The sequence below is a fragment of the Acomys russatus genome, chromosome 23 (assembly GCF_903995435.1).
Source record: "Acomys russatus chromosome 23, mAcoRus1.1, whole genome shotgun sequence".
In the NCBI taxonomy this organism is placed as follows: Eukaryota; Metazoa; Chordata; class Mammalia; order Rodentia; family Muridae; genus Acomys; species Acomys russatus.
This window is the reverse complement of record NC_067159.1, coordinates 29,429,695-29,447,482: the sequence shown is the minus strand read 5'-3', so window position 1 is coordinate 29,447,482 and position 17,788 is coordinate 29,429,695. Positions and strand designations below refer to the sequence as shown.

General features: G+C 44.5%; 1 protein-coding gene across 4 annotated transcripts in view; it reads left to right on the top strand.

Annotated features, from left to right (window-relative positions):
• The window catches only part of Alpk1 (alpha kinase 1), a 105,299-nt gene that overhangs the window by 42,050 nt on the left and 45,461 nt on the right, over positions 1–17,788 (top strand). For all 4 annotated transcript variants that reach the window (XM_051166057.1, XM_051166058.1, XM_051166059.1 and 1 more), the window contains exons 2-3: positions 1,979–2,209; positions 7,284–7,438. In XM_051166057.1, coding sequence (XP_051022014.1) covers positions 2,089–2,209; positions 7,284–7,438 — 276 coding nt within the window. In that variant the 5' untranslated portion in view covers positions 1,979–2,088. The remainder of the gene's footprint in view (positions 1–1,978; positions 2,210–7,283; positions 7,439–17,788) is intronic.

Genomic DNA, 17,788 nt, shown 5'->3' with positions numbered 1-17,788 from the left:
ATGCCTGTCTCCATCTCTGAACTTAAGACCCCACTGTAGCCATTACCTTCCTCTAGTGAAATGGGGGGAGTGTGATGCTACTGTTTCCAAGGTCTCTTGCCCACTGTAGTCCACTAATTACCTCTTATTTGCTCATTGTAATACTCAGAAGGAATGAGTTTGGCCTCATTTGTTTGTTTGTTTGTTTGTTTGTTTGTTTGTTTTAAACAGTTACATGTATAATTTTAAGAAAACCCACTGTTTCTGTGATGGACAGAAGATGGCTGGAGATGAGGGAATGATAGACCATAAGCATTCACAGGGCAGTAAAGAAATTCTCAGGGGAAAGAACTCCTACTTTCTGTGTTTCCTTCCTAATTTTCTATTAATTAAGTAATATATTGTAACAGATGCCTGAGGATAACATTCTGACTAATGCCAGGTGGGGTGGTGCATGCCTGTAGTTCTAGAACTTGGGGAGGCAGAGGGAGGTGGATCTCTGTGAGTTCAAGGCTAGCCTGGTCTAGAAAGTGAGTCCAGGACAGGCAGAACTACACAGAGAAACCCTGTCTGTAAAAACAAACAAAAATCTCTTGAGACCTGTTCTCATAGCTAGACAAACTAATGGCCAGTTTATTGCCGAAAACATCATGACTTACAGATATTTGAATTAAAAGAAACTTCAGACACAGTTTAGGGCAACAACCTAATTTATGCAGGAATCCATTCTGAACATGAAAGTAAGGATAAAATTACAGTCAGCCTTAGATAATTCCAGTGACATCTTTCTCATTACTTCATTTCTGCGAATGCTCTTGCAATGTGATAGAATTTTAACTTGAGAACTCTCCTTGTGTTCACTACTGACGACATGCTGGTTTGGAGTGAAATAAGCCTGTGGTACCCTGAAGGTTTAATTTTGTGTGCTTTAAAACAAAGGTCATGCAATAGAAGGGCACATTTAATACCAACGTAACTGCTCGCTGCCTCAACATTCTTAGTGTTTTCTTCATGAGCTCTGCGTAGCGCCATCCTTGTAACTGTTTCCATCTTCCCTTTCAGACTCTTGCTCTGGAAGTGCACTTCTGCACGCCCCTCTCCCCAAATGTCTAAACCAGAGACATGCCACTCCTTATTCTTGGCAAGAAGAATAATTTCTTTTGTTTACAAGACACTACTTCAACAAAAGGAAGACAGGCCAAATATTTATTAGCTAAGAATTGTTTCTATTTACTGGCTAGGGATTTTCATAGTGCTAGCAAACTATTTTGTCCTCAAAATTACCTCATCTACAATAACTCCTCCCGTCTCCTTCACATTTGCCTAAGGAATCTATGGCCTACATGTTACCTGGCATCATCAGCTGACTCATCCATCTACATGATCGGTCCATCCACATCAAAGTTCTAGGAAACTGGGTTTCCTGGAATACCGTTTCTCTATTTTACTTGGCAATGTGCCTGGCAGTGAAGAGCTTCAAATTTGGCATCTGTCATTGCCTATCTTGGTCCAAATTATATTGTGCTAACTACCATGAAGAATTCCACACAAGGGAAATCAGCAGTGGATTGCGAGAGTGGTAACCTTCATATTACCATGTGCTTGCACGAGGCTATTAGAAGCATTAGCCAGATGCTTCCTGTAGACTTCCAGAAAGGGGAGAGCTCAGTGTTACTGGGACCCAGGGGCACTGAGTGAAGTATGCAGAAAGTACATAAATCATGGGGCACGTTCATTTTATTTGGCCTGTGTGAGTTCACCAACCTCACCGTGGGTGACCGGGCTCTGTAGCTAGCCTCTCTCCCTTTTGCACTCTATGCCTTCAAGGTACCGCCCATCTAGATCAGACCCTGCAATCATTTCACACACTCCCCTAACAGCATCCTCGGGACCTGTCATGTATTTTCATGTGTTTGCTCTATTATCCCTCCCTGCTTGAGACTCACAGATAATTGATGATGCTTTAGTTAATCATCCCTCTCTCTCTTTTGTTCACCAGGTACCTCAGCCTTCAAGGGCCTTCTTTATTGAGAATCAATGCCTCTCCTAGGTAATTGATCACCGTAGACCCAGGGACACTCAATTCATCCTGGACGGTGGGTAATCATCATGAATAATCAAGACGCTGTGGCTTCGATACTGCACGAGTGCAAGCAAGTGCTGGATCGTCTCTTGTTGGAAACGCCAGATGTGTCTATGGAGGACAAGAGTGAGGACCAGCGGTGCAGAGGTGAGGTTCTGATGGGAGACACCAGGGGTTGAGCCAGCAGGCTCAATGCCTGCACCCTCGCTTGAATGACACGTTCTCCTCTCTGCCCTATTTTTCTTCTCCTGGCAGATGACCACCGAGAGATGAGTGGATTTCCAGGACATGAGAGGGAAGGGCTGCGGGCTGATGGGCAGGGAAGAAGCCCACTTTGTTGCAGAGAATTGCTGTCAGTTCTAATTTTAGGCTTCAGTAAACACGAGGCTACAAGAAACAGTGTAGTTCAGCAAAGAACAAAGGGTCTAAGTTGGCTGGTGCACACACATTTCAATTATTAAAAAATTGAAGCAACTTCTGAATGGTGGCGCATACTTTTCCTCAAACAAGAATTTTGTGCTCCATCAATTTTCATAGACTATGTCATCTCACCAGTACGGCCAGTCTCGGTTTTCTTGGTCACCAACAAACTCCTCAGGCCACTTGTAAAATACATTCATTGATCTCAAGAAAGACTCTTTACATTGTAACCGTGATCTGGGTTTTTGCCTGCTTGCTGGCTGATGCTGGCTATGGTTACAGATGTTTATAGTTGCTTGAGAAGTTTCAACCACAAAATATAGAAAGCTACAAAAGACTCGTTTCTTCTTTAGCCAGCTTTGGAGAGGCACCCTTTTTATTAAGGTTCTTTTCAATTGCTCAAATAAATTTTCTTCCATTTCTTTAAGTATGTTCTTCGCATGCGGTTTTAAAATATCTTTTCCTGTGTACTTTTAGTGGTTTTGATGTTTCATTTAGGAATAAGATGCCTAAGTAAATAATACACACCATACTGGAAAGGTCCTGGGAAGGACTTTCCCTCAGTTACGGTAAACAGGTGCATACATGTCTAACAGGGCATTTTAGGTACCTATGGTGGTCTCAGCTTTGTAACACCTCATTCTACTGCCTTCTTGATGAGGATCTGGATGTGCAGTCAGTTCCCAAATCCAACCTCGGTGTGCGCTTGCATTCTTTACTAACGGGACCAACAAGCAGCATGTGCTTGTCGGCCTGAGATCACAGACTTCTTGCATATGGCCCCTGGTCCTCAACCACAGTTTCTCAGCACCTGGCCAGTAAGAAATAGCTGGTTTTCTGTCTCCCTGGGCTGATGTGTTGGATTGGGCTGTTTTTCTTGTTTCTCCTAAAATTCTCTTTTTTATTTTATTTTATTTATTTATTTTGGTTTTTTGAGACAGGGTTCCTCTGTTCAGCCTTGGCTGTAGTCCAGGAAAGAACAAAGGATCTAAGTTGGCTGGTGCACACACATTTCAATTATTAAAAAACTGAAGCAACTTCTGAATGGTGGCTCAAACTTTTCCTCAAACAAGAATTTTGTGCTCCATCAATTTCCATAGGCTATGTCATCTCACCAGTACGGCCACTTGTCACCAACAAACTCATGCCACTTGTAAAATACATTCATTGATCTCAATGTCTGGTCCAATGGCTGGACTCACTTTGTAGACCAGGCTGGCCTCAAACTAGCAGAGATCCACCTGCCTCTGCCTCCCGGGGTGCTGGGATTGCAGGAGTGTGCCACCATGCCCAGTTTCTAAAATTTTCTTAGTGTGTCCTCTTTCTGTGTCCAGCGTGTGCCCTTACTTAAGCATCACATTCTTTCTGTGCCAGTCCGAGGCCTCAGTCAGATGCCATTTTACCCCCCAAGGGACACAGAATGGGAGAAATAATCAACTGAGTTTCAGAAAAGGCAAACCAAGGCTGTAAAATCATTTTTGTCAGACATAGCCTTTCAGATAAGCTTCTAGGAATAGAGCCAGATAACAGCGAGGGAGGAATTCTCACGCACAGAGTGGTGTGTTTGCGCAATCCCCACTGTTCCTGTGGCCTGTGTCTGCGCAGAACCTCTCCTGCTTAGGTGGGCAGGTGGCTGTGAGCAGCTATGGTGCATTTGTTGTGGCACTACTGATTCTGTTACTGCCTGGGGTCATAGAGTAGGACATTAATACATGGTCCCTTTATGGGCACAGCAGCCACTAGACTTGGGAACACTGACAAGGCATATTCTCTTGTCTCTCCCTTCACCATCTCCTTCCTCCTTGTTCCTGCCAGCCTGAGAGCTACCTCTAGGTGCCACCTGGGAGATGGAGAAAAGACTGAAATGCAAACTGAAATATAGCATGGCTTTAAAAAACCTGTATTTTAGGGGTATCTTGTATTTCAGTGTGCTCCGTTGGCCTGTTTATGTTTTGGCATGGAGAGGCAGGTGTGGAGGAAGCAAAAATGATTAGTAAAGAGTATCCTATTTTTCTTTTTTCTTTTTTCTGAGACAGGGTTTTCTATGTAGACTTGGCTGTCCATAGCATGGGGTTGGGGTGGGGATCAAGAACTTTGAGACCAGCCTAGGTTGCACAGCAATACCCCCATCCTAATAATAGTAAGAGAGGAAGACAGAAGCAGTGTTCTCCAATACTGTGAAGATATTACTCAGCCCCCAGTACAGTGGAAGTCAGTGAACCCAGATATGGGCTTTCCATTGTCAAGTGACTTCATCACTCTTTGTGTCTAGATGGACAGGGATGTTATCTGTAAGTCCACTTGGACCACATGGGACCATCCTTCCCAACAGTCATCTTACTCGTGGATACTTAGAAGCACTCTTGAAGAAATTTACTCTGCACATACATTGCAATTTCAGAAACTGAAAACCATCCTCTAGCAGCAACACAGATAGATTTTGCAGCCAAACGTGATCATGTGAGTCCTTACTTCTAGGGCTCTGTCTCGGCGGGGATGTTACTACAGAGTAAGGGGCCAGGAAGTGCTGGTCAGGGAGTCACAATCTCAACGGGGTGGAATAGAGTCACCTCCAGTCATCAGCACTGCTCACTCATTGGTGTGAGGCTCTCAATGGCAAGCCGCCCCTGCCCATCTAGAAACTTCCTTACCATTTCTCATCTGGTGGCAAGTTCACATAGATATCCAGGACCAAGACAGGTTTTCTTTCTTCTCTCCTTTCTGATTCTGTCCAATTTTCTCTATCCAGTATGTCTCATGTATATAGAATGCTATCTCATGTCTTTTAGCCATCACAGTGTGCTACCATTGGGATGTGGCTTACAAGAGGGATGAGATATGAAACATGGTAGCTGTGTTGAGGATGCTCCTAGCCTAGGAAGAACGAGAGATGTGATCACAGGACAGTGGGATGCAGTCTGAAGGGAACATGCATCCCCTCTGTGGGTCTGGAAGTACAAGGAAGAGGCATTTCAAGTCCACTGGGTGGTCGTGGTGAGTTAACAGCAGTGGCAATGTCTGTTTGAGTGCCAAGGGCAGAGGACCTCAGTGTGGGGGCAGAACAATTACAAACAGAACAGAATATGGAAAATCTAAAGAACTAAAAGATGTTGTAATGTCCCGGTCTAGAAAATTGGACGGGGGGGGGGGAGGGACTCACAGTATAAAGGACTGTAAGGGTGGGCTGAAAATATCAAAGAGGAAGGAGAGGGGAGATGGGTTTTAGGAGCTGTGGGATTTGATAGCTACCTTGATTCAAGGAAGGAGAGAAGGCAAACATCTATAACTATAGGTTTCAGATCGGGACGATGCAATGTGTGGTGGTCCCACTCATCAAAAGAGAATTATAGAAGGAAATGGAATTGGAAAAGAGCTAATTGGAGGGACTCTAGTCAGCTCTAAACATGGCTCTGGGAGGCCTTGCGCTTCTCCCCGATTCCCTCTGCCATGGCAAAACCGTTAGATTCCATCCCTTAAGCGATTTCCCAAGGTCTAGTCCCTTATTTAGCCACTTCCTCCTCCTGAGGTCCAGATATCAAAGTATTGAAGTCCAGCAATCAGAAGCCCTGCTTGGCTCACCTAATTAGTATGCCCAACTAAAACCAAACCTCATGCTAACTCGGGGTTTCCCACTATACCTTCAGACGCCACCATTTTCCTATATGCCTATGTGCATCTGTCTCCCCTCTATCCAGAAGCAGACCCCCCCAACCCAGGACAGATATCCCTGCTCCCTCTACCGAGTTCCCTTCCTCTTCTCCCTAATCCTCTATCTCCTGTCTTTGTCTCTTATTCCCTGCCCTCTGTCCCTCTGGGAGCAAATAAATCTCCTTTGTGCTGAGAACTTGGTCTTGGGGGTCCTGATCCAATACCTCACACTGATGAGTTCAGTTTGGGATACGTTCAGTAAGATACACAAGACAGACAGAGGGAGGTCTGTAGACAACCTCGGAACCCTGGCATGGCAAGGACTTCAGAACCGAGAGGGTTTCCACTAGGAGGAAGGGTCCTGGGGAGCATGAACCATGTATGACAATTATAGTAAAGCAAACAATGGGCCTCCTGTGTGGAAGTGTAGAACTTCTTCCTGTGAAATTTTGAGTGTCAAGTAAGACAGCCCAACCCGACTCAATGCTAGGGTGGTTTTGGATGTCAAGACCAGGGCAAACACTTACAGTTTCCATAGCTTTTGTGTTTCTGCAGTTCAGGTAGGAGACGGTGAACCAGAATAGTTAGGATTGGGACCCGCTTAGAGACATAACACAGTTGCTAAGGTGGATCGGGGCCACTTCACAGTTAACTGGTATCACCAAAAATCTCACTTGTGACATTGTCCTTTTTTGTCTGTATTCACGCATCCTGAGCAGCGAAAGGGTGAGATGGGCCGAGGTCTTAGAGGGGCAAAAAGAGGCTGAACAAATTGATTCCTTTCTCAGGTGCCACAAGTTTCAAATGCCGCTCCACTCTAGCCCTGTTCTCACTTTACAGGGGACGGAATATTTCCTCCGTGCCTTTCTCTGATTCTTCATGCAGAGACAGTCACTCAAATGCTTCACTTCCTGTTAAAAACCTTTCTTTAATGCCTGACTACCCCAATTTACCTGTAGGGCAGAGTAGGCCCGGGCCACCCTTGACAGATAGCTCCTTGCTATTATTCTTCAAGGCAGCCTCAACAGCTTGGACCAGCCAGCCGCAGATAGGAAAAGTGTTTTAGCCACTGAGATGCTTCATCATAACACGGGGAGTTTAGCAGCCCTTTCTTTGAGCGGCAATTTCCTTACCTGAACTCTGACCTTTGCAGCTTCACTCCCCAGCGAGTTAAGGGCCCTGATCCAGGAGGCAAAGGAAATGAAGTGGCCCTTCGTGCCTGAGAAGTGGCAGTACAAACAAGCCATGTGCCCAGAGGACAAAACAAACCTGCAAGATGTGATCGGCGCCGGGCTGCAGCAGTTGCTGGTAAGAAGAGTCACACCACCTGTCCCGCTGACATCCCCGAGTGAGACATTTAGACTTTAAGTGGTCCAACAGATTAAATTTCTCTCAAGTACAAGGCGGTTCCTGCTCTTACGGTCAGCTCTGCCGGGTTGACTAATGTGGGGGAAATAGCTGTTTAAAGAGTCTCATTTTCCTGTAGCCCCCTGTGTGAGAAAGAAAACCTAACGCGAGTGTAGAAGGCTGGGTAGAAAATACTGTCTGAAACCTGTTGCCTTGAAATAGCCCCATCTTCTTGGCAGATCTGAGCTGTTTTAGTTCTACCATGCCTCGAAACATTTTCATTTTGAACTGATACTTTCTAGATGTTGGATAACAACAACAACAACAACAACAATAATAATAATAATATCATTATTTTTAAAAGGTCCCCCCAACTCATCTTGATGTGTACGCTATTGATCTCTGTCATGCTGAACCTGCCTACCCCTTACAATTCCATTTGCTTTCTTAGCGACTCCAGAAGAGTCAAGTCGAAGTCATGGATGTACTTAATTATCACCTCCCATAATAGAAACCAACGAAACTGGTGCTTCTCAACCTGTGGGTCTCGAACCCCTTTGGGTCTCATATCAGATATTCTACATATCAAATATTTACATTACAACTCATAACAGTAGTAAAAATCACAGTTATGATGCGAAGTAGCAATGAAATAATTTTATGCTTGAGGGGGCGGGGTGTGTGTGTCACCGCAACCCGAGAAACTGTATTAAAGGGTCACAGCATTAGGAAGACTGAGAACCACTGAACTAAACTGATACCACCATCCTGCATAAGAAGGAACATCAAGGATAGTGTAGGGGTTATTAAAAAGGAAGGAGGGCGTGAAGTTGGGGAGATCTGGAAGGAGGGATAGGGGGAATGGGCAGGTAGACATATGATCACAGTGTAATATGTGCATTAGTTTTCAAAGAACTAATAAAAAGTATGTTTTAAACGGAGGCAGTAAGAAGCCAGGGAAGGCTCAAAACCCAAGCTTGAGTTCTAGGGGAGTTAGAAAGGAGTATCATTTCCCTTTGCGGCAGCATTATTTTTTTTTTATTGTTTTTATTTTATGTGTGTGGATGTTTGCTTGCATGTATGTATGTGTACCATGTGCGTGCCTGGTACCCAAGGAGGCCAGAAGAGGGCGTTCCATCTCCTAGACCTGGAGTTAAAGATCATTGTGAGGTACCATATAGCTGTTGGGAACAGAACCCAGGTCCTGTGTGAGAGCAGTAAGTAGTCGTAGGCACTAAGGCATCTTTTGAGCCTTGTGGTAACATTATTTTTTACCTTTAATTTCTCAGATGATCACCAAGGAAATTTACTAACTTAAATGTATTTTTCCTCATATAAAAACATCTGGCATAAAAGCAATGGCAGCATCCCAGAATGTATACCTTGCTTTCCCGATTTTATGTGTAGGGGTTATTCCCAGTGAATTCATAGATAGTATTTCTCCTGTTGAAGGAGACACCCTCAGGAGTGATCTCTTAGTCTCTGAACACACAAGAGCATTTTTGGGAATTCCCAGAAAGGGTAAAACAGGTTAAATAGACTGGAGATTATTGGCCATAAGAAAGTAAATTCTTGTAAAGAATAAAGTGGTGACCTCTGGGTTCCAGTTTCTTTAGTAGCCCAGGCTGGCCTTGAATTCTAGATCCTCTGTCCTTATTTTCTCACAGTGGAAATTACAGGTGTGTGCCATCAAACCCATCTTAAGTGGGGAATGTTAGTAAGCATGGTTGTCATCAGTGTAAATGTACTGGCTATTACATCCATACAAGGCATGTGACAGTACTAAAGTCACACAGTTCCTATGTGACTAAAGCAGTGCCTCCTGCTGTGAAGCACCCTACAACACAATCAAGTGGGGACTTGGAGATTCAAATTCCCCCAATGCATGATCTTCACTGGTTCAGGGGGTAGGATCCAGTTTCCCTCCCTGCATCCAAAGCTGGTGGTGACATCGGGAGCAAGCAGAAGCTTGCTTGGGATTAAAGCTCCAGACCCTAGAGACTAAAGCACTGAAGGAACATGCTGATGCTTGCTCCTCAAGTGGGTTCCCTAGCAATTGAAGCAGGAGTGGGGGCTGTGTCTGACTTGGACTCTGTGGCCTCCCTCTGGATCCCATTTCCCTAGCAGGGCTGCCTAGTCTTGCCTCAGTGAAAGAGGAGGTACTTAGTGCTGATGTGACTCCATATGCCAGAGTGTGTTGGTACCCGGTGTGGGGGATGAGGTGGGATGAAGAGGATATGATGGAAGTGTGTGGGAGGGTGGAACAGGGAGGGGAGGAGAGAGTGGGGTTGTGATTGGGATGTAAAATGAACAAATAAATAAATTAAGGGGGTGGGGGTGGGGAAAGCTCCAGTCTCTGGATTTGGATTTGCAATGTGAATCAGGAGGAAAGCTGTTCGGGGCTGTGCAAACCATTTCAAGAGTACACATATCCTTCCTCCTACTGCACTCCATAATCCAGAAGATTTCCAACTGTGGAAACAGAGGCAATGAGAACAGAAGGAGTTTGTTCCCCTCTCGAGGTAACTCAGTGACAACCCTAAAAGTCAGCCCACTGGGGGCAACCTTTAGTCTCCAACACATTCAACATGGGAGCTTTTGAACACTGAGTGTCACTTTCGTTAACTTACTCAGCAAGTTCTAAATTAAGCAACCACAACTCCTCAGGCTTTTAGGATACTTTCCCACTGTGCCAGATGCCAAGTGCACAACTACTAAACCACTCTGTTTATACGGAGAGAGAAGTATAGCTCTCCATGGGCCAGGCGCTCCCAAACCCTTACTGCTTTTGAGAGTGTAGCTTGTTGGGAGTGGCTCCAGGAAATTCCGGGACTTGCTTTCCATTTCACTGTCACAGTTCCAGAAGCTGAATGCTCATATCTTAATAACCACTGAGTTTTCAGTCTCTGCATTTATAAGAAAAGTAGTTAAAGAACTTACTAATCTTTTTCAGTTATCATTTCTTCCTACATTTCACATATAATCCTAACATGAATTCTTCCCATAAAAAATATTCCCCCTCAGTCTTCAAAAGTAGCATTTTGCTTAGAGTGTAAACATTTTGTCTTTCAGTTAATCCCACAACCAAGAGAGCAAAGCAAAATATAAAATGCTGGAGAAAAAATGTAAACCACAGACAGCTCTTCTGCCACTTCTGGGCTGTTGAAACTTGGAGTCCGTTAGCATGGTTCTTTCTACAAGCCCACTTCATGAAGAATAGTCTGTGTATCTTGTGCCTTGCTATCTGGACACCCCTAAGCCCTGCCCTCCCTCCTCACCCTTTCCTTCGCTTCTCCCCCAGTCTCCAATCCTTTCCTCCTTTGGTGTGTGGCCACCGACAGAAATTTATGACAGGGGCCAGCCTCCTTTACAGTCCACACAAAGCTCGCACACTTGAGAGACTTTGTCAACACTCTCCCAGAAAAACACCTGCAGGACGTTCTCTGAGAAACCTGGAGAGATGGGAGATTAATGTGGCTGTAATAGCCGGGCAGGGGTTTGGGTATTATGCCCTCTCCCCAGGTAGATGGATCTTTTCTGAGATGATACCAATTATTTATAGCTGAAACATCTGTTGATAACTGCAGCTGCCCTTGTAAAACAAAGCATATCATGGGGTCACAGGCTACAGGGACCTAAAACCCTACCTCATGCTAGCTTTGGTCTATTCAGCACCAACCCAAGTCCATGGGTTACCGTCATCTTTAATGTCTCATCGTGCCATGGAAAACACTTTGTAAACACCGCGCCGCCCTGCCTTGTAGGCTTTGAAGCATTATTTCATCTTCATCGGTAATTTATATTCCAGTGCCATTGTGCTGTGAGAAAGAGAGGGAGAGCCGGTTTTGTTTTCCATTTAATTGTATATCGCCTGACACTTTGACCTGTATTATTAGTATCAGTCAGAAAAAGGATTTTCTCCCCCTCTTATTTAAAAATGAAATTTCAAGGGAAAGTAAGCGCTCCTTCAGGTCTTTTCACTCAAAACAATGTTTACACTCTCAGAGGAGGAGATGAAAAGCAAAAGCAACTCTTTTTCAAGTGCTTCGAGAAGGGCACTGCAGTTTCTGAAAGAGAACACTACAGCCCTTACAGATAGCGTTCAGTGAAACCTTTGATGGAGTTTTCAAAACCCAGTGAAGGCATTTGGTGCCAGCTTCTGTGGAGCTCCACTCTGGGTGGCTGTGGCTGGCACTGACTTGCTCCTGAACCGTGAGAGGAAGATGGGTCTGAGTGGCAATGCGGGTACCTCTTCTAGGGGCGGGGAGCAGGTTTGCAGTAACTTTTGCTTTTCTAAAAGTAACAAGTGAGCCTCAATCAAAGAGAAATCTGGAAATCAAGCTTTTTCAAAAAGGAGCGAGCGGGAGGGCTGGACTCTGAGTGTCTGTGGCAGTTGTTAACAGAACTGATTGCTGGACCCTGACTTTGAGCTGGGGACCAGCCGGTGGTACTAGACTGGGTAAAACTTACTTGTCTCGGCGAGAGGGGAGCCTGTCCTTGGTCACCTCTGCCTTTAGCGTGGCTCCCATGCAGGAGATAGGGTGACAGTCATGATTTGACGCAAATCACAGTCAGAGATGATAAAGCAGGCTCACAGTGCGGTTTTTTGTTTTTTAGTTTTTTAGGTTTGTTTTTGTTTTTGTTTTTTGTTTTTGTTTTGTTTTTTGTGCTCCGATGTAGGTAGTCTGTAGCTATTTTGCTACATTAAAAAAAAAAAAAAAAAGAGTAGAAGATTTATGCTGCATAGGAGTGATTTGAAAAGACTCCGCCCCCAAATAGTTTGAATGTTTCCTAATGTTTATTTTGAATGAAAAAAAATCTCTGGATGAATATTGATACATTTACTATCTAGAATATTTTTCTAAGATGTCTCATCAGGTAGCCTAAGTGCCTTTAGCTTGTTATTTTTTTTTTTGTTTGTTTGTTTTGTTTTGTTTTTTAACTACATGAGATTCTGAAGGAGCAGGAGTTAAAACAGAAACATGAATAAATATGAGTTGGCCATTGTAAGACCATAGGGAAATACTTTTAAAATGTCCACTGTGGGTAAAACGCGATGGCACAGGGTCAAGGTATTTGTCACTATACCTGAAGTCTTGAATTCCTTTCCTGGAACCCAGTAGAAGGAGAGAACCAGCTTCTAAAAGTTGTCCTTTGATCACCACATATTTAGTGTGGCACGGACATGCTGAAAACCCTATACACACACACACACAAAAAAAAAAAATGGTAAAAAATGTCTATTGTAATCAACTTGGGACCATAGAGAACAGAGACAGACATTTAGAAATGATGTGGGTAAAAGAAACCAAAGTATAAATTGATTAGAAAACGAAATTCCGGGTTCGAGAAAGAAAGTCAAATGGCATAGTCACCAGTTTAAAGGGTTACATATCATTGGTGGGAACAAGAGAGCTTCATCCGTAAATACACTCATGTTTAAAAGAGCTTCATTCATAAATATGCTCATGTTTAAAATGTTTGTTTTTTGAGACAGGGTTTCTCTGTATAGCCTTGGCTGTCCTGGAATCACTTTGTAGACCAGGCTGGCCTAGAACTCACAGAGATCCGTCTGCCTCTGCCTCCCCAGGTGCTGAGATTTGTGATGTCCACCATTAAGAGATGTTCTTAAGATCAACACAACTTGTTTGTTCCTATTGCCAGCTTTCCTATTAGAGGGTACCACTTAGATTATTGTCCTTTCCGCAATGATTTTCTCAAACTAGTTTTCCAACTTCAACTACGTGGTTTGGGCTTTAATAATGAAAAGCCTTTTCATCTGTACAAGGGGGAAACGTGTGCCTGTAGATTACATGCCTCAGAGTGTCACCAGGTGCTGAACCCTGAGTGATGAAGGAAGTGGGGCTGGAGAGACAGCTCAGTGGTTAAGCACAGTTGCTGCTCTTCCAGAGGAGCCAGGGTTTAACTCCCAGCACCCACATGGCCGCTCAGACTTGTCCCTAACTCCAGTTACAGATCTCTGATGCCCTCACACAGACATACAAAGCACCAATGCACAGTAAATAAAAATAAATTATATATTTTTTTAAAAAGGTGAAGAATGGAGAAAAGCCAAGTAGTTTTTCTACTAGAATGAAGTGAGAGTGTGGTCCTTGCCCAAAGCTGCATGTTGAAATAGTTGCTTCCATCTATCAACTTCCTAATCTGTAAAAGGAGACCAAGAAATATTCTTCTAATTGTCACATTGGTACCATTAATCTCATTCATAGTTAAGAACATTAACATGCAGAGAAGTTTTATAACACAGTCAAGGTTATGACTTACCCTCACCCTATGGACATCTCTGATCTTTCCATTCGTGGTTTACTGCAGACCCAAACTGGCTTTTTAGATGCTGAGGTACCAAAGACTGGAAGGAGCCATTACCCAGAGCCTATCACGCCACACACCCTCACTGACTTAGGACATCCTGGCCATCTCTGTCATCTGAATACTAAACAGTGGGCTCCAAAAGAACCCACTCCCATCAAATGATGTGTCCAAGATTTCAACAGCTGTTAACTATTGACAGGTCTGATAGGGAGGACACACATCCCAGAAGTGGACAGTTTGATGTGGAGTTCATGCTGGCTGGACTTTATAACTGGTGGTAGAGCACTTGCCCAGGATGCAGAAGGCCCATGATTTACAGGCTGTGGTCCAGCTAATCTAGCAATGGTTGCCTATGAATGTAAGGTCCAAGAATCCAGTGGTTGTTCAGTCTGTGAGGCTGTATGTCTCAGCTGGTCTTCAACACATGTTGGACTCTGGAAGAAATGGGCTCTAATGCTGTTGAAGGAATGGGCTTGCTAGCGAGTTGAGAGCAGGCAGGCAAAGGACAAGAGCTTTCTTCTTCCACACCCTTATATAGGCTTTCAGCAGAAGGTGTGGCACAGATTAGAAGTGGTGTTCTCTCCACTTCAAAAGATCTAGGTTACAGATCAAAGATTTTTTGAGATGGAAGACATGCCTTTGATGTTTCTACATGTGCCTTGTATGCCAACTAAGTTTCTGGTCTTCAGGGAAGCTGTCTCTCACTTGCACGACTGGATTAAAACTCCCTGGTCACATGCTCTACTAATGCACCCCTACGTGTTTTCGTTTGTTAGAGCTCCTGATTTTATAGTTATCTCTCTCCTGACAGTCATTTCCATGACAACAGAGGTCCTGCTTGTCATGCCTCCCCCCCCCCGACGTTTATATCTCTGACAATTCACAATAAATATCCTTGATTCTCTTCTTCCATTATGTGGATACTATAGGTAGAACTCAGGTCCTCAGGCTTGGTAGCACTGAGCCACATCACTAGCCCTTGACTATAAGCAGTGAATGAATGAGTGACTGAATGAAAAGAAATGTGTGTTACTCATAAAGTATGGTGTGGTATTTGACATGCATGAATGGAGGCATACAAATGAAGTTATCCTGTGCATAGCCCCTAGATAATTGGCTGGGCAGTGGACAAGAGTATAACAGCAAATTCTCTCTTTAGAAATGGCAAGTATTTGAACAAATGCTTTATAGGCTTTCTGCTAGGAATTAAATAACCGAAAAAGGTAGTCTTCAGTTATTTGCTGTGTATATGATAAATTGAAATGGGGTGGGGGGCTCTGTTTGTGTTTGGGAGTACACATGCAAATCATAGGCAGGAGAGACATGGGGAGAGAAAACATATGGAGAATGTGTTACAGAAAATAAAAGCAGCTCCAAGGGGATGATAACTACAGGATGCAATAGGTTACCTTGTCATTCCCACAGAGTCACTGTTGCCTGTGTGGAGAGGACTCTCTACCTTCCCACACTGCTATCAGATTATCCACATGACCTAAACTAGGAAGCAGGAGTAGAGTTGGGCATGGTGGTGCTGGGCACACTTGGAACTGGATCACTTGGTGGGCAGGAGGACTGGGAGTTTGGGGCCAGTCTGAACTGCCTAGTAGTTCAGTGTCAGACTAAGAGCGACAGGCATACCCTGTCTCAGAGTGCAGCTCAGTAGTGTAGCATTTGCACAGTATGAGCAAGGCCATAGGCTCAATCCCAGGGCTAAATTAAGAGGGGATGGGGCGGGCTGGATGGAGTGGCACAACTCACCATACTGAGATGATGCTTGCCTGGCTGTTGGCAGTTTTCAGAGCCTTTTGGTGGTGGTGGGTTTGTTAGGTTTTTGTTATTCTTGAAATAGGAGCTCTCTGTGTAACCCTAGGTGGTCTCGAACTCATGAATAGAAATTTTCTTTCCTTTAAGGAACGAAATAGGACCATTTCTACCTGCATCCTGGAAAGGGCAGGATCCATAGGGAGGAGTCTAAGGTCTAGGTGTATGTAGCCCAAGCTGTAGCCAATATGAAATTTGTACAGCAATCAAAGAGCTTTGTTTTTGAAGGCAATAAGACATAAAATTGAGGGTTACTGTAGTGTGGTGGGTTGGTATGGATGACCATGATTCACCCAAAGGAAGGGTTAGAGGTCACCCTTGAAGACCACCACACCCTTCTCTCCTCTGTTGTCAAGCCCCACTAATTTTCCTTGTGTCTCTCTTTTTTTTTCTTGCTTTAAAAAATATTCATTCATTCATTCATTCAATTTACATCCCGATCACAGCCCCCTCCTCCCAGTCCCACTTTCCCTCCCTCTTCCCCCTATACCCTTTCCCCTACTCCTCCCCTATCAACCCACCCCTGCATCAGGACTGAGCACATCCTGTTGAGGCAGCCCCACAAAGGGGAAGTGATTGAAAAACAGGCAACTGAGTCCATGTCAGAGACAGCCCCCACTCCCCTTACTAGAGAACCCACATGAAGCCTGAGCTGCCCTTCAGCTACATCTGTGTAATGGGCCTAGGTCCAGTCCATGTGTGGTCCTTAGTTAGTGCATCAGTCTCCACAAGCACCCCTGGGTCTGGTTACTTTGTTCTGTTGGTCTTGTTGTGGAGCTCCTGTCCCTTCCAAGTCCTTCTATCCTTCCCCCCCACTTTTCCACAAGACTCTTTATACTCTGCCCAATGTTTGGTTGTGTGAGTTTCAGCATCTGTTTCCATCTGCTACTGAGTAGAGCCTCTCAGAGGAAAGCTATGCTAGGCTCCTATCTGCAAGCATAGCAGAATATTGTTCATCATGTCAGGGGTTGATTCTCTCCCAAGTAACAAGGAAGACCCAAGGGAGGATGCTTAAATCTCACTCAGAAGGAGAAATAGAATAGACAGCAGAAGTGGTTGAAGAGAGAGAACAAGGTAGGAGAAGGAGCGTGGAGAGAAATGAGGGTGGATAACAGACCTGGGGAGAGACGAGGGAGGGGGAGGACAGAAGGCCTGCAGGGAGAAGAAAAACCGTGAAGGGGGGACAAGCTGGAGACCTATGACAGGGTAGGCTTCTGGGACTATATAGGGGTACCTCTAGCTGAGATTCCTAGTAGCAGGGGTCATGAAAACTGAAGAGGCCACCCTCTAACTAGATAGGACTCCTAGTGGAGAGAGGGAAACAGTAACCCATCCACAAAAACTTCTCCCAAAATCTACCCTGCCTATAAGCTATGCAGGCATAAAGATAGAGCAGAGATTGAAAAAATGTCCTTATGACTCTACTCTTGTCCTTATGTCTTCTTTCCTCCAATCCTACTGTAACTACAATGGTTTAGGTTACATCTCTTTCCGAGGCGATGTCCAACTTTTCTCATGCCTTCTACCCATATTTCCTAGATCAGTAAAAGCAGAGAGGTAACATGCAGAAGAAACAAAAACTTTAGAAAACTTAGGGCTCATTATGCTGAAAACCTACTCCTTCTTCCTACTCCATATCCATCTGGGGTCAGTGGGAGGCTGTGCTTTATGTCACTGTCCTTAGGGACCCATATCCATAGCATAGTCACCATCATCCTAAAATATCACTGGCTGCCATTGAAGGGGTAGCAAGACTTAGGAATGCCATACTGCATCTTAAATAGTTGTGAGATGATGTGATCACTGGCCAAGAGAAAGCCTATGGACACATCTTTCTTCATACCACATGTGTGGAAGGGATCCTTGTAGGGCTGGGGAGATGGCTCAGCAAACAAAGCCAATTTCTGCTAAACCTGAAGACCTTCGTTCTATCTCCAGGACCCACATGGTGGTAGGAGGAAAGCAGATTCCCGAAAGCTGTTCTCTGACCTCTACACATATGTTGTGCACACTTGCATGTGTGCGTGAGAGAACGCACATACTCAAAATAAGCAAAGAACAGGAATTAAAAAAAAAAAAAGAGCAGGGTAGTGTGACCTTTAGTCCCAGAACTCAGGAGTCAGAGGCAGGTGGTTCTTTGTGAGTTCAAGGCCAGCC